The sequence below is a fragment of the Anguilla rostrata genome, chromosome 15 (assembly GCF_018555375.3).
Source record: "Anguilla rostrata isolate EN2019 chromosome 15, ASM1855537v3, whole genome shotgun sequence".
Lineage (NCBI taxonomy): Eukaryota > Metazoa > Chordata > Actinopteri > Anguilliformes > Anguillidae > Anguilla > Anguilla rostrata.
In genome coordinates, this window is record NC_057947.1 from 6,320,399 (window position 1) to 6,334,656 (window position 14,258).

At 38.6% G+C, this 14,258-nt stretch overlaps 1 protein-coding gene across 5 annotated transcripts in view; it reads left to right on the top strand.

The window, feature by feature from the left end:
* LOC135241251 (collagen alpha-2(VI) chain-like) overlaps window positions 1–14,258 on the top strand; it is a 20,854-nt gene continuing 6,596 nt past the window's right edge. The window contains exons 1-24 of one of the 5 annotated variants that reach the window (XM_064311473.1): window positions 1–126; window positions 2,971–3,089; window positions 3,565–4,172; window positions 7,006–7,026; window positions 7,394–7,459; window positions 7,563–7,616; window positions 7,850–7,894; window positions 8,006–8,032; window positions 8,299–8,325; window positions 8,440–8,484; window positions 8,577–8,630; window positions 8,864–8,926; window positions 9,166–9,228; window positions 9,616–9,669; window positions 9,787–9,822; window positions 9,943–10,005; window positions 11,475–11,537; window positions 11,819–11,881; window positions 12,704–12,766; window positions 13,039–13,089; window positions 13,246–13,344; window positions 13,715–13,777; window positions 13,948–13,983; window positions 14,094–14,139. In XM_064311473.1, coding sequence (XP_064167543.1) covers window positions 2,990–3,089; window positions 3,565–4,172; window positions 7,006–7,026; window positions 7,394–7,459; window positions 7,563–7,616; window positions 7,850–7,894; window positions 8,006–8,032; window positions 8,299–8,325; window positions 8,440–8,484; window positions 8,577–8,630; window positions 8,864–8,926; window positions 9,166–9,228; window positions 9,616–9,669; window positions 9,787–9,822; window positions 9,943–10,005; window positions 11,475–11,537; window positions 11,819–11,881; window positions 12,704–12,766; window positions 13,039–13,089; window positions 13,246–13,344; window positions 13,715–13,777; window positions 13,948–13,983; window positions 14,094–14,139 — 1,810 coding nt within the window. In that variant the 5' untranslated portion in view covers window positions 1–126; window positions 2,971–2,989. Of the gene's footprint in view, window positions 221–2,970; window positions 3,090–3,564; window positions 4,173–7,005; window positions 7,027–7,393; window positions 7,460–7,562; window positions 7,617–7,849; window positions 7,895–8,005; window positions 8,033–8,298; window positions 8,326–8,439; window positions 8,485–8,576; window positions 8,631–8,863; window positions 8,927–9,165; window positions 9,229–9,615; window positions 9,670–9,786; window positions 9,823–9,942; window positions 10,006–11,474; window positions 11,538–11,818; window positions 11,882–12,703; window positions 12,767–13,038; window positions 13,090–13,245; window positions 13,345–13,714; window positions 13,778–13,947; window positions 13,984–14,093; window positions 14,140–14,258 lie in introns of all 5 variants that reach the window. The other 4 variants (XM_064311476.1, XM_064311475.1, XM_064311472.1 and 1 more) reach the window with 4 other exon arrangements.

Below are 14,258 nucleotides of genomic sequence, written 5' to 3' on the forward strand. Positions count from 1 at the left end.
GTGTGGTTACATTTTCTTAGGGTCCAAGAGAAGGAGGGACCACAGAGTCTAACTTGAGTCTCGCGGAGGAACTGAGAGAATACTCCTGCTGCGGGACGCACCACTCCCGGACTCCCGTTTTCTGGAGTAAGTGATTTTTCCATGATTTTTTGAGGGATGTTTAAATGAAAACGCGTCCAGGTTACTGTTTCTAAACATTCGGTCTATTTTTCTTCTGCGGGTAAGTGTGCATTTAAATTGGGACATAAAAAACGAACTTATGAACAACGGTGTGGTTTGAAGTGATATCCGTGCTTCAAAAAAAAAAAAAAAAAAAAAAAAGTATATATATATATGTTTGTTTAAATTGTGTCAAATCGCACGAAGTCGGCGGTATTCTTTGTTTTGCATCGCATTTTTTGCAAACATTTTACGGGTTTATGGACATTTCAAGATGTGTTCCATTATGTTAAATGTGATTTAGCTTCTAGACGACTGTGCTGTATTTCATCCGACTAATTCCAGAAAATGTGTTGGCATGATTCAGTCTTATACGTAAATGATAAAGTTAAAGATTATACATAATAAATTAATAATCGGGTTGCCTGCACACACTGTTCGGGGTGGCATCGTTTCCGCTACTCCATTGTACCTTAGATGGATTATCTATAGCCTACATCAAAACAGTTTAATTTCATTAAACTTTATTTTTCTTCTTTGGGAGAATGTACCGTTTAGTGTAAATGTACAAATTTCATTCATATCGTGTGACTTATCTCTGCAAAATGTGTGGAAGTATACTTGGCGTGAAATCAAACGATTCAAGTTATTATAACACAGGTATATTCTTTAAGGGACAAAAAAAAAAGAACTCAAGATGATATAAAGCTGTTGTTTGTCATTCGCGGCCACTGCAGCTATGTGACCGTACTAATTGTTCTAATGTTGAAATAGAATAAGTTGAAAAATTTTCTATTAAATTTTTATATGAAGCACATACAAAACAAAGTTATGGAGCTGAAAAACATTAAGAAACATCACTATTGCAAATTCAAATTCACCTCTACGTAGACAAATAAAGATGTCATCTGTTGCCTACTCTACAATAAGGTTTACTTTTAGGCCTGCATTTCAGCGACCCTCATTACAGGCCTTGGATTAAATATATTTGTACATTCAAATTTATGTATAATATTGTCCAAAGTGTGAGCAAACAAGACCAGGTTAAAACCTAGTATATGGCTGGACCTAACACACGTGTTCCGGCTGACCAATGGTGTAACTTCATAACTCGGCCGACCAATAGTGTAACTTCATCACATCAGACATTCGCGTTTGTAGGGCTGGCCCGCTGTTGCGGTCCAGCCAAAAATATATTCATTACCTTGAGCTACCATATTTTAGACATTTAATATTTGCATATAATATGTAGGCCATACATTTAGTATAGCCTGATGATCTTTAAAAAATAATATAACTTCAATTTGTTTTTATTCATAATTGATCATTTTTAGTTGTTTATAGTTTTCTATTTCCCAGAACTTTGGCTAGTGCCCAGATTTCAGATATTAAGTTGCTATTGTTTTGTTTATCTTATCAGATAGAGAAAATGCAAGTCCAGAGTCATTCCCAAAATCAATTTAGCAAAATGTATTAAAGGCATACGATGCAGGATTTTTATCTTGAAATTATTATCAAATAACCATGCTAAGGCATACATTTGGCACTTTCACCAAATTTTCACACCTTTACCTGTATTTGCTATTCTAAGATGTGTTTGGGACATTTCTGGGTGCGTTTTCTGTGTGGGGAGGGGTGGGCGTAGCTGCGGTGCTAGCTAGCGAATAAGGCTAGATACAGCAAAGCAAAAAGACAAGGCTCCTTCAAGAACGTTAACCTTGGAATTGCTTTTCGTCAGTGGCGTCAGCCAAAGTTCACCAAAGGGATTAAAAGTGATGCGGGGTTGGTTTGTTTTCTGTTGGACCTGTAAGTAACATTACCGGCAGTGTGAAGCTGGTGACAGTAAAGACTTTCGTGAGGGTCCCTCAAATTTAAAGTTCCAATGATAAAACCACTATAGTTCAATAATGAAATTAATTAATTAAAATCGAAATCTTCTTACTTTCGCTCATGGTCAATCATTTCCTGGTACTAAGGTTACCTTTAGCTATCCAGCTAGCTAGTTACTCGGCGTGAGTGGGTGGGGTTGAAGACAGAGGAGGAGACTTCTTTGATTGTAAACACGGGCTAGTATGCATAGCATGCCTTTAATAATGCCACACAAATTTACATTTGACAGCCCAATGTAATCTTGAAATACTTTTCAAAATTAGCTAAATATGTTTTACCATCTCGCAAAAATTCTACTCCCTTTGAGAAAATCTGATAATCTTTTGATTTTGTGATCTCACATGTCCAGCTGTATGGTATTCTGAGCAAAGAATGGTTATCTGGTCCATAGCTTTGAGCTCTAAACTTGGCTAAGACAAATTTTCTAGTTTTGTTTAGGAAGCTGTTCAGGATTTAGAAGTATAGCTACTGTTGTAACATCATAAAACGTACCTCAGAACCAGTTTTTTTTTTCTTCTGGTTGGGTGATTGTAGAGCAGACTATTGATTCATATCCTATCGCTACTGAAATATGCTACATAAGATTGTATGAATAAAAGTTTATTGTAGTGCTAAACCTGACAATTTTGCAAGAGGTTAAATGGTTTCTCGGGCATTGACTTGATAGGCTATCCATTTTTGATTTGCATGTCATGGTATCGTGGTGTTAAAATTTAAGAATATTCTGGTTTAAAGCAAGTGAAGAATGTTATAGTAACACAAATCTGTCTCTGGTTCATCAAAGTGTTACTTACTGTCGATTTTAATGATCGTCGGTCGCTTGAGCCCCTGCACCATGGATGTAGTATCATAGCTTAACCAAGAATGTCGTTTTTTCCCTCCATTATCTGTTAAATGTCTTTTAATTGTTTTTATTTCCAGAGCAGGAGAAGACTCAACCATGATATCAAAGGTGATCTTTCTGGGCCTCCTGTATGGAGTGGTCACACAAGGGCAGCCATACAGTGGGCCACTGGTTAAGCCTACCCCAGAATGCAACAGTGAGCGCTGGCCATATGCTTCTCAGAATATTCTGACCTTTATATTTTTGAACTATATAAAATAAAGATGTGACTGTGATGCCATTTAGACAGCTAGTGATATGTCAGTTAAATTTAAGCCATGTCTTATTGCTTTACGCCTGAAATGTTTTTCAAATTGTTCAAGAGTACTTTTTATGAAGACCTTTGGAATGCCACTTGAAAAAAACAGGTCTAGTTACAAATATTAAATAAAGCTGTAACAACTTCAGTTCTGAACTTATAAAAAATAGGAGGTTAAAATGTAGTCAATATTTGTCAAATTTACACATTACGTAAAATAATGTACAAAAAATATATTTGAATAAGACCAATGAATGGCATCCACAGTTCAGATGATTTCTGTTAAAGTCAACAGCTGGAGATAACAGATAACAGCTGGTGACATGAATTGGAGTTGCAGTCAAAAAGATTTGTGTTTCTCTGCTTTCTCTAGAAAAGATTGAGTGTCCCATCCAACTGTATTTTGTCATCGACACGTCGGAGACCATAGCCTTGCAGGAGTCCCCGCCTGGCAGCTTGGTGGAGAGCATCAAGCAGTTCACTGAGATGTTTGCCAGGAAGCTGGACGATATAGAATACAAGGACATGGTGCAGATCACATGGTCCCTGGGTGGTCTACACTTCTCCCAGAGGAGGGAGATCTTCAGTCAAATATCCGGCAGGGACAACTTCATCGATGGCCTGCAAAGAATTGTTTACCTGGGCAGAGGCACTTACATCGACTGTGCCCTCACCAACATGACCCTGGAGATGTCTCGCGCCACCCCCACGACGAAAGTAATCCAGTTCGCCGTGGTGATCACCGACGGTCATGTGACGGGCAACCCCTGTGGCGGGATCAAGGTGGCGGGGGAGCGCGCACGGGACGATGGGATCAAGATATTCGCCGTGGGGGCGACCACAAACTTGGACGAGACGGGGATGAAGGAGATTGCCAGCTCTCCGGCCGACCTCTATCGCAACGACTTCTTGGCAGTCGACCTCAGCTTATCGCCCCCCAAAATTATGACATCGACTATCGACCGCATCATCAAAACCATGGTACGAACTTATCGTTTATGCATTTTTATAACAACCCAATTTTCAGAGAAATACTTATTTGTGTTTAGAGTTGTGTTTTGCCATCTGATATGGCCCACTGGTGCTGCGTGACTGTTTCTTAAAATGCTAGCTAAAATAGACAACTGTGGGAAATGCACATCTGTTCAAAGAACATTCCTTAACCCCTTAAGTTGATATGGGCCGGAGTGGGTTTATTTGCATTTAATCTGTTTTTTTTTAAGGTGAAATTTTCAATCAAACACTCTGGTCACACAATACACCATTTGAAAGTGTTAAAACTCACAGTTCTATCCCTATACACTATTTTACCATGGCAATGTTTTAGCAACAATGGTTTCTTATTTTGTAAAGAGAACAAAATCCATAGTCATTTTTAGTCCCAAAAACATACTAATTTGGAGGAATTATCATTGTTGTCCATTTCGCCATTGCATAAACGCCAAAACTTTTGTGTACAAAATAATGTTATCATCTCTGGTTTGTATAGATTATCTGGAACAAAACAAGCCCACCTATAAGTTTCTCTGACCAGTACTGGCTAAGCAGTCCCTCAAATTAGCCAATGGGACCTGCAACGACTCAGCATGGACAGTATAACTTCTGCCCAGTCCACTACCATTTATTGGCACGTGTTATGGTGATGACTGAGAAACCTACAACCAACAATGGTTGTTTTATGACAAAAATGTAGTTTGCAATGGCTAAATATAAACAGAAGACTCGGCATTTGGAGGCCTTGGAAGAAATCACTCATCTGAGTGAATATTTCTGAGGACAGTGAAAACAACTTTGACTCCACAGCAAAGTGTATGTTCATTGAAGGACTTGATCCCATTTTACATTGGTGAGCATCTAAATACATTCACTACATATTTGAATTATTATTCAGAACTCCTACAAATTAGGAGTTGGCATACTTAATAATAAATAAATAAAAATATTTTGAGAATTGAGAATATGTTGACATGTTGATGGGGGTTGGGTACTTGATGAAAACATCAATCAGTGGACCTCAATCAATGGATCAGTTAGCTAGATAGCTGATAAATTTATTTTCTACAATCGTATTCAAGCTGCCAGAGGTTGCAAGGAGAAGGAGGTGGAGAGGGAAGTGAAAGCAAGCTATGGTTAAGCATACTTCTTCCACGAGCATATAGTATACAATCTATAGAATTTTACACCTCCAAAGACCCATAATATTTGGTTACAAAGTGTTCTTTTGGAGTCCCCAAATGGCCTTTTTGAAAACCTGCCTCGCCATGGCTCAGAAAAATCAATGCAGAATGCTCATTTTTGGTGGTATTGTCATCAAATTTGAACCAGATTTTCATTGTGGCATTGTGTTTCTAAGCCCACCAGGCACAGCCACAAGCATCTGTATCCACCAAAAAAATATTTTTGGTGGAACTTCCACTTCCACTGTGTTTCAGCTTCTGTTACTTTCAGTAATATTTATAGTAATAATTCTGACTCTTGGAAAACAAACTCCATGCGTTACCTTTCAGAAAAGACCACGATTATGCCTGAAGTTGAAAGGGCTCCAGAATATTTTATATATTTTTTATATAATTTTCGGCCTTGTGTTAAAAAAGAGGGTGCTACTTGAGAGGTTAATGTAGATAGTTAAATTAACTTTTATAAGACATTCATATTGTAAATTGTCATTATATTGACATCACTTTCAGGGAGCAGTTTATAATATAGTTCATAAATAACTGTGTATCAGCATTTATGAATAGCACCCTTCTAGCTCTGCAGTAATATACAAATGTCTTAATGTTGTTGTTTATTTATTTCTTTTTTTAGAGGGAAAAACAAGGTTAAATATTGTAAACATAACAGAAACATCAAAACAGTAGCAAAAAAAATGGGAGACAGTTTTTTTCAGTGACATCCTGATGGCAGATAGACTTGAAGACGGAGAAAGATGGAACTAGAAGTGCACTGATTTCCGGTTTTGCTGCTGGGAGCTGTAATGCTGATTGAATGATAACACAACGGAAGTTCGTTTCAGAACAAACAAACGTTTAGTTGCCCGGCAACCTGGTAAATCCCACTTGTTTCTACTCAGTTTCATTTTTCTCGAACAAATGCTTTCCTTTGCAAAATTGTCCTCCAAAACTGGCCTCCTAAATGTGGAAAATGTAAAAAGTAGCTTTTGTTGATGTGTGTACAAGGTACAGTATAGAAATGCAAGTATGTCTTCCAAAAACAGATGCAATACTTTACGTTTACAGAAAATGTCATTAACATACATTTTAATAATTTAAATCTCAGTGGTTTTCTTATTTCTGTCAGAAGCCTTTTCCCCACTTAAAATCCCATCACTTAAATTAAACTACAATTACACTGCATTTCCTGTCTATTATCAGTTGGGTTTAAATGTAATTCAAAATGAAATAAATGAGATAGAATATTCCTGGATGTCAATTACAGTATTTGGAAACTACATATGTTTAACTCAGAATGGGACTTATGCATATTGTACAAAAATACTTACAATATTATTATCGTTTTGATAGTGTATATAAGAAGGTTCACAAATTCTATTTTAGAAATATTGTGTGTTGGAAAGCCATCTGAGTGTCAAAGCTCTGAAGTGTGAAAAAGTAATCAGGCTTATTCTTATTATCATCATCCTGAACTTTTTGTGTGCCCCAAGTTGATCCATAGAAATATATTTCAAAATACAATACATTTTTATTGATTTGTTTCATTTAAATAACTTTTTAGTTTTAACAACAGCTGCAGTCTGTGTAGTATGACTTTCAACAATATGTGACATTTTGTTTTGCTTTGGTCTCACTTCCAGACGCATCAGGCTTTCCAGGAGGTAAGAAACCGGCTTCCTTCAAAATGGTGTGAAATATACGGGTTCCCATGTTATAAAAACACTTGCCTGTGTCTGTGGAATGTTTTTGTATATGATGTATGAGTGCTTATTGTTGAATGTATACAGATACAACATGGAAGTGGTAGTAATCCTTCCCTCATTTTTAAGAAGACCTCTCTTTTATACTCAATGTTATGGACCAGTTAAAGTATGGTTATATACCATGGTTATATATAAAGCATTATTATGAACAGTATCTCTCTGATACAGGGAATCTTAGAAAACTAGAGGACCTAGTTAGAGTATTGACAGTTAATTCCTTTTTCTCACCTGTACTAACCTTCTCTCTCACTCGACAACCCCACAGTGTTACGCACTGAAGTGTTTTGAATCAGATGGACCCCCCGGTCCGAAAGGCCACAGAGGAAACAAGGTGAGCTCAGGCGTTAGGGTGTGTGCCTCGTATTGCTACTGTCGCTGTCTCGGATGTCTGAAGGACTTTTGGGTTTAATCTCTGACTGGTCTGATCATTTCAGGGAGCGAAAGGTGACAGTGGATTTCCTGGGCCAAAAGGTGAAAGAGGTCGACAGGTAGGTCAATCGTCATAAATTGGCCATTGATATAATAATCTCCGAAATTCATTTTGTGCTTTGACACAGAGTCAGTCCCCAATTCTTTGAAATTTGCCACTAAATCATAGTACAAAATAGTTTCAGTTAAAGACAGTAAGTGACATCTTGGCTCTCAAAAATTCATAATGTACTGCCTAAGTTATCAAATCATTCTTGAATGATATAATTATTACGTATGATTTGGTTTACAGGGTGATCCTGGTATCGAAGGTCCTATTGGCCATCCTGGTCCAAAGGTAAGCCTTTCATCTTCAGGTTATTCACTGAAATTTCATACATTTCACAGCTATTTTTATGTGTTGTTTTTTTTCATTACATTAACTGATTATTTATTTCTACCGCTTTAGGGTGGACCTGGACACAAAGGAGAAAAGGTGAGAAGTCTATTGACATGCTAAAATCAAAGAGACATATCTAGTAATACCACAAAAATGTGATACTGTATGTGATTGACTAGGTGTTATAATGGATAGGATATATAAACAGTTAGTAACAAGTATAGATATATAAATAGCTAGTAACAAGTGGTTGAAATCAATAAACAAAGTAAGTTAGTATAGTGAATATAGTATATAAGTTTTTTTTTTTTTGTACTGCTTTTATATTTTCTGTCCATTTCTCATTTTTATTCTGTCCATAGGGTGAATCTGGATCTGCAGGCAAGAAGGTAAGGCATTTTACTAAAAGGTTGATGCAATGCAGTTCTAAGAGTCAATGTTTGTTGCTGATGTGATATTCTGTTCAAAGTACAGACTGACACGTTCTTTTATTTCCAATTTAGGGTGTGGCCGGTCTCCCCGGACGCAATGGGACTGACGGTCAAAAGGTGAGGCCTAGCGTCGCTAGACTGTGACCAGACACTGTCGAACAGAAAGCGACAGGTGATGATTAAAACATCTTTTCCTTTTTCCTTTATAGGGGAAGATAGGTCGCATTGGCGCTCCTGGCTGCAAAGGGGACCCAGGCGACAAGGTGTGTGAGAATTATCAACAAAGGCCAGCCATTTGTTACAAACGAAAAACACATATCATATCTATAACAGCGGTGGCCCACCTTATTGAGGTGTCCAGGAGAAATGGATTTCTTTGCTGTTAGTTTCAGTTCCCATCTACCGTTTGGCTGAGATCACCTATTGTCAGAAATTCACAATGGCGTAAGATATTCGATGTCACCTGTGACCTCACCGATGTTTTCTTGGTGAAAAGGGACCTGACGGATATCCGGGAGATGTTGGTGACAGTGGATTGCCTGGAACCGAAGGAGAAAAGGTCTTTATTCTTATGCAAGCCTTGCACCTCCAATCACACAGAAACGATGTAGCTACACTATAGCTCTAATAGGCCTGCGTCATATCTGTAAACACCTTGTGCATGGAATTAGCACTCAGTGTGCGAGTGTATGTTGTATTTAATAAGTCTGAACTTCTAATAAATCTGCCCTTACAACCTACAGTAATTCGTAAGTTGCTCCAGATAAGAACGTCGGATTTCACACTTGTTTGTTGCAGGGAGATCCTGGTCGCCCTGGAAGATCAGGCCCCACCGGCCCGGATGGAGAACCTGGACCTTCGGTATAAAACCAACTGACACCACAGGACAGAACATTCCACTTTTGATGAGGGCCATTTCCTTTGCAGATGACTGCAAGGAATATTTTTCACAGCACTGATAGGTTCACAACGGTCTGATCCTTGTAACAAAGAAAAGCCATGCTAACATTGGATAAGAAGTTGAACCTTGAATATCATGACTGTGAATAGTCAAAATTAAAAAATAAGTCTTCTTCTTTTGGTTTATTGATGTGCATTTCTAAATTTCAGTTCAGGTTCCATCTTAAAACTGGCCAATTCCTACACTTTGTCTTTGCTTAAGTTTATAGATTCTTCTTAACCTCCCTCTTAATGTGTATAGTTTGTGTCCTGTGTTGAAATAATGCAAGACAAGGTTCTGTCTTTCAGGGTGACAATGGAAGTCCTGGATCACCCGGAATTCCTGGGGCAAAAGGAACTGCAGTAAGTACCTAATGCGTCTAATTAATATTTCTGTTTTTCATTGTTAATAAAAACCATTCTTTAATTACTCCACGGCTAGCTTATCAATATGGTGAATATCTCACTATTGCCTTTCAGGGGACAGCTGGGAGACCTGGACCAAAAGGCGAACCTGTATGACATCATCTAAAAATACTTTGTGTATATATGAAAATATCACTCTAATGAAAAGTGATTTCAGTTTTCTGGTTCAGTGTAAATGTGTTTGGTTGAGTGAAAGCCATGTCTTGTCAGGGAAGAAGAGGTGACTTTGGACCAAAGGGAAAAGTTGGAAACAACGGACCAAAAGGAGATAAGGTACTCTCTAATGGGAATCTCACAAAATGAAATCTATGAACTGTGTCAAGTCAATGTAGAGGACAAACAGAAGGCCATTCCCCATAGACCATCACTGATACACTTTGTGAAGAAATCCATTCCAGGCTACCGAGGCATACATTTTGAATGATATCCCTATGGAGAATTTCAAATATGTATTATTAGGCTAATCACTACAGGGCATTCTGACACTCATAGTGTATAAAATCCCTACTTGGCATCACAGAGACAGAATGTGAATTAAATCAATTTTGGGCTTCTTTAGGCCTCCCATACATTAGAAGATTTCTAGAAAACTATAAGTCAGACACATTCTCACATTTAACAACAATCTGTCTCAGGTCAAAAGGGTTTGTAGTCCTAGGGGTGCACACATCTTTCTGCAAAGACTGGGAATCATGTCACATGTTATAAGACTCTCAACAGGATTCTTCTGTAGATGTGTTGTTTTATCTCAGCTCTCCTCTTACTTTCGGAAACCCGCACAGACAAGGAAAGAGAGAGAGAGTACAGTGTGAAAGTAAACGGGCAATGGAGCAGTAACGGCTTTCGGCCACCGCCGCGCTTGTGTGTGCAACGGTCTGAGCTAAAAGTAGCCAAAAAGATGCTTTCCCATTGGCATGGCCATTTTTGCTAATACAGTCTTGTCCCTGCCGATGTGCTCATGTTAGATGACAACCGTGCACCTGTTGCCTGTTGACAGTTGTAGAATTATAGGTTTTGTCTTTGAACAGAAACAAACATTTTTAGCCAAGACTAAAGACTTGATAATGATAATATTAAACGTTTGATTTTGTCGGGACGGTCAAGATGAGAAAATGTACTGTATTAAGACATCTCTAATAGTCTGTAACAATTGCATCCTAATCGTATGTTGTGATAGGAGCACGGACCAAATGAGGTAAGACTGGCAAGATTTTACGGTGACTTGTAAGACTGAAATAGCTTAACCCTCAAATCTGGTGATGGGATGTCAATGTCTCAATTTTCATAGCAGCGCTACTCAACTCAAGGTCCTGTGGGCTGCAGTGTCTGTAGTATTTGCTCCAACCATACACTACACCACCAGACCTACCAAAGAACTATTCAAATTGTTGGCACACTTCTTAATCAATGAAAATGAATGAAAACAGGTTGAGACCAATTATCAGTTTAAAGGAAAGGTGTCTGCCTCATCCATTTTCAGTAAGGGAACCACCACTGTAAGCTCATGAAATCTGGTGGTATAGTGCACATACTTGCAGACACTGCAGCCTGCAGGACCTGAAGTTGAGTCATTTCTGTGAAGTGGACCAAATAGGGTTAAAATAAGGTCAGGCTTAGATAGATGACACATTGGTAGACTATTCTCAAACCCCATTTCCTCAGATTAAATATTATTTTGGTGTTTATTGTGCCTGTTCAAGAGAACAAATGTTTGACGCACATTGATCACCCTCATTTTACAGGGTGAATTTGGGCCCGAGGGACCGAGGGGACTAGCTGGTGAAGTTGGAGGCAAAGGAGCCAAGGTGAGAATCATTCACTTTTGAAAAGAGTTTGAGAGAAGATTGGTGTTTACCACAGAAAGGCAGTTGTGAGTTATTTCTTGAATGTAAAGAACAGCCACTCTTTCATGTAATAGATGAATGTCAAGGTCAGTGAAGACACTGAACCTTCTGAAATACCTTCTTTATAAGTGATCCGCACCTAAAACGTGTGTTAAATCCATTTATAATGGCTTGATTTGTCAGTTTGTTCTAAATGTGTATCCCTGCATTTAATTATTCTCTTTCTCTGTGGTCTACTGTAGGGAGACATTGGGCTGCCAGGGCCACGGGGTCCCCCAGGAAGCCAAGGAGAGGCAGGGAGAAATGTGAGCAGAAATCTGAAGCATTTTCTGCTTAAAAATACAGTTCCAACCTGGAAACAGATTCTGGAGATTATTCCGTTTTTTGGTATTATGATTAATTGGTGATATAACAGAAAATACCCATTTTGTGCAGATAGTTATTCTAGTATATTCTTAAGTAATTGTTTTTTATTTTAGGGGATATGAGCACACTTTTGAATTATGACCTCCAAATTACTTGATTTTACAGTAATAATTATTTTCATTTTGAGGAATTTGTGCATGGATTAGAAATAAATTACAGCAAATCAATTAATAAAGTACAGCAAAATGACTTCTCGTCTAGGACAATGTCACACAGTGTACTGTACAAACAATGTACAGTAGAACTAACTTGAGTCAAAGCATTGATGCAATTAAATGGATACAAGTGAACATGAATAATGAAGATGCGATTTGGCACGATTTGTGCTCCCTCATTGCCTATTTGATTTGTAATTAAGGCAGTTAATGAGGCATGGGAACAAAGATGATAATTCATACGTGTATAATTCACACACCCTTTAACTCACCCTCAGTATTTTTAAGTATCAGAGTAAGAGGACTACCTGTTTCTCTGAACTTAGGTTAGCAGCTTTTTTGGGTGTCAGGACGTGCTGTATAAGCCCTACATTTGCACACTAAAAACTAAACTTGACACATTGATCAAAGATGGACCATGGAACGAATTAGACGCCATAAACATCATTGGAAGTACATGAAAGGGGATTAATTCGGCACACTTTTGTATTGTTGAGAGAGCTACAGTATGTTATGATCCATATGGGTGTGCTTTCTCTCACCTAGGGTACTACCGGAGATCCCGGTGATGCAGGACCAAGGGGAGATCCTGGCCCCTTAGGGCCCAAGGTAAAGTGACACAAGAACAGTGAATCTCAAGGCAAGAAATGTAAGGCTGTCCACACTTCAGAATCTTTTTCTTCCTGCTATTTTGGAATTCCTGTTTGCAGCTGTAGGCCCAATCCCATAACTGCAGCATTCTCCATCCTTTTGAGGGATCACGGAACTTGGCGCATTACTGTACCAAGAACAAGTGCCTCAATGGTATCTGACATTTAGTAAATTATTAAATAAGTAAATCTTTGTCTTGCTCTCCATCCTCTCTTTCTCACTCCTTGTAGGGCGACCCAGGAAGACCTGGATTCAGCTATCCTGGGCCAAGGGGACCCACGGTACCACCTCATTTTATTGTTTTAATGGCTAACTTCTAACTGAAGTTATCTATTATCCATTGTATATCCATTATGGATGTAATCAAACATCACAAATGGAATAGTGATCCCAAAAAGATCTCACTGGACCCATGACTAGCTAGTTTTTCCTAATAGGGTGACCGGGGTGACAAAGGAGGCCCTGGACCGCGAGGGAGCAGAGGCGACTGTGGGCAGAAGGGAGAACCTGGTGTTAAGGCTGAACCAGGTGAACCGGTGAGAAACTGCCTTCCCAACGGGCTAAAACTGAGATCAACAAGGCGTCGTTATTCAAAATAGTCTGCACTGTGAAACAAGAATGACCGTCATATGGGAGGATTGCAGTCACAATGAACTATCCACTATCTCAATGGGAATTGATTTTATGTGAAAAGCATTCTATCCAATGCAAGTTGGTCCACATGGGTTTTATGAATGAATATCTAATGATGTCTTATCCACCACCCTGGCTCATGTATGTCCCGTAGTACAACTATGATTATGTTGTGAGTTAGCAAGCTCCCTTTAGTGTCATCTTACTTAGCCTAGACAATGTACCATTTAAGAAAAGGAAAAAAAAAAAAAAAAATCTGCTGTTGTCTTCCAGGGAGAGCCAGGACCTAATGGTGAGCCTGGTCAAAGAGGTCCCAGAGGAGAAGGTGGAAAAGATGTATGTGCTTAATTTGATGGTTTAAATATTATCTGAAACATTTATTCTACATATATTTTCATCTCATGTGGAGATAATATGACATCACAGCAAGCGCCCATTTTGTTTATGTGCACTGAACATAAACATTGTGAACATTATGTACATTTTAAGGTTATGTTGCTTTTCAGGGTGGTCCTGGTCCTGAGGGTGACCCCGGCCTTACTGTAAGCCTCTTTTTTTTAAGAATACAGTCTTTTCATAGAAAACGTATCATATATCTTACATAAAATCACCATTCTTCAAGCTCACCAGGTCTTTGTGGTCTCTTTCGTAGGACTGTGATGTCATGAACTACATCAGAGAAACCTGTGGTTGCTGTGGTGAGTACTGGTGTTCTCTCAGGAAGTTGGTGTGGGCGGCATTTATTTTAGAAATGTAAAAATACAGGGATTAAAAGCATGCTAGATAATTGTTTCAGGAATTTAGGCTGCTGCGCATT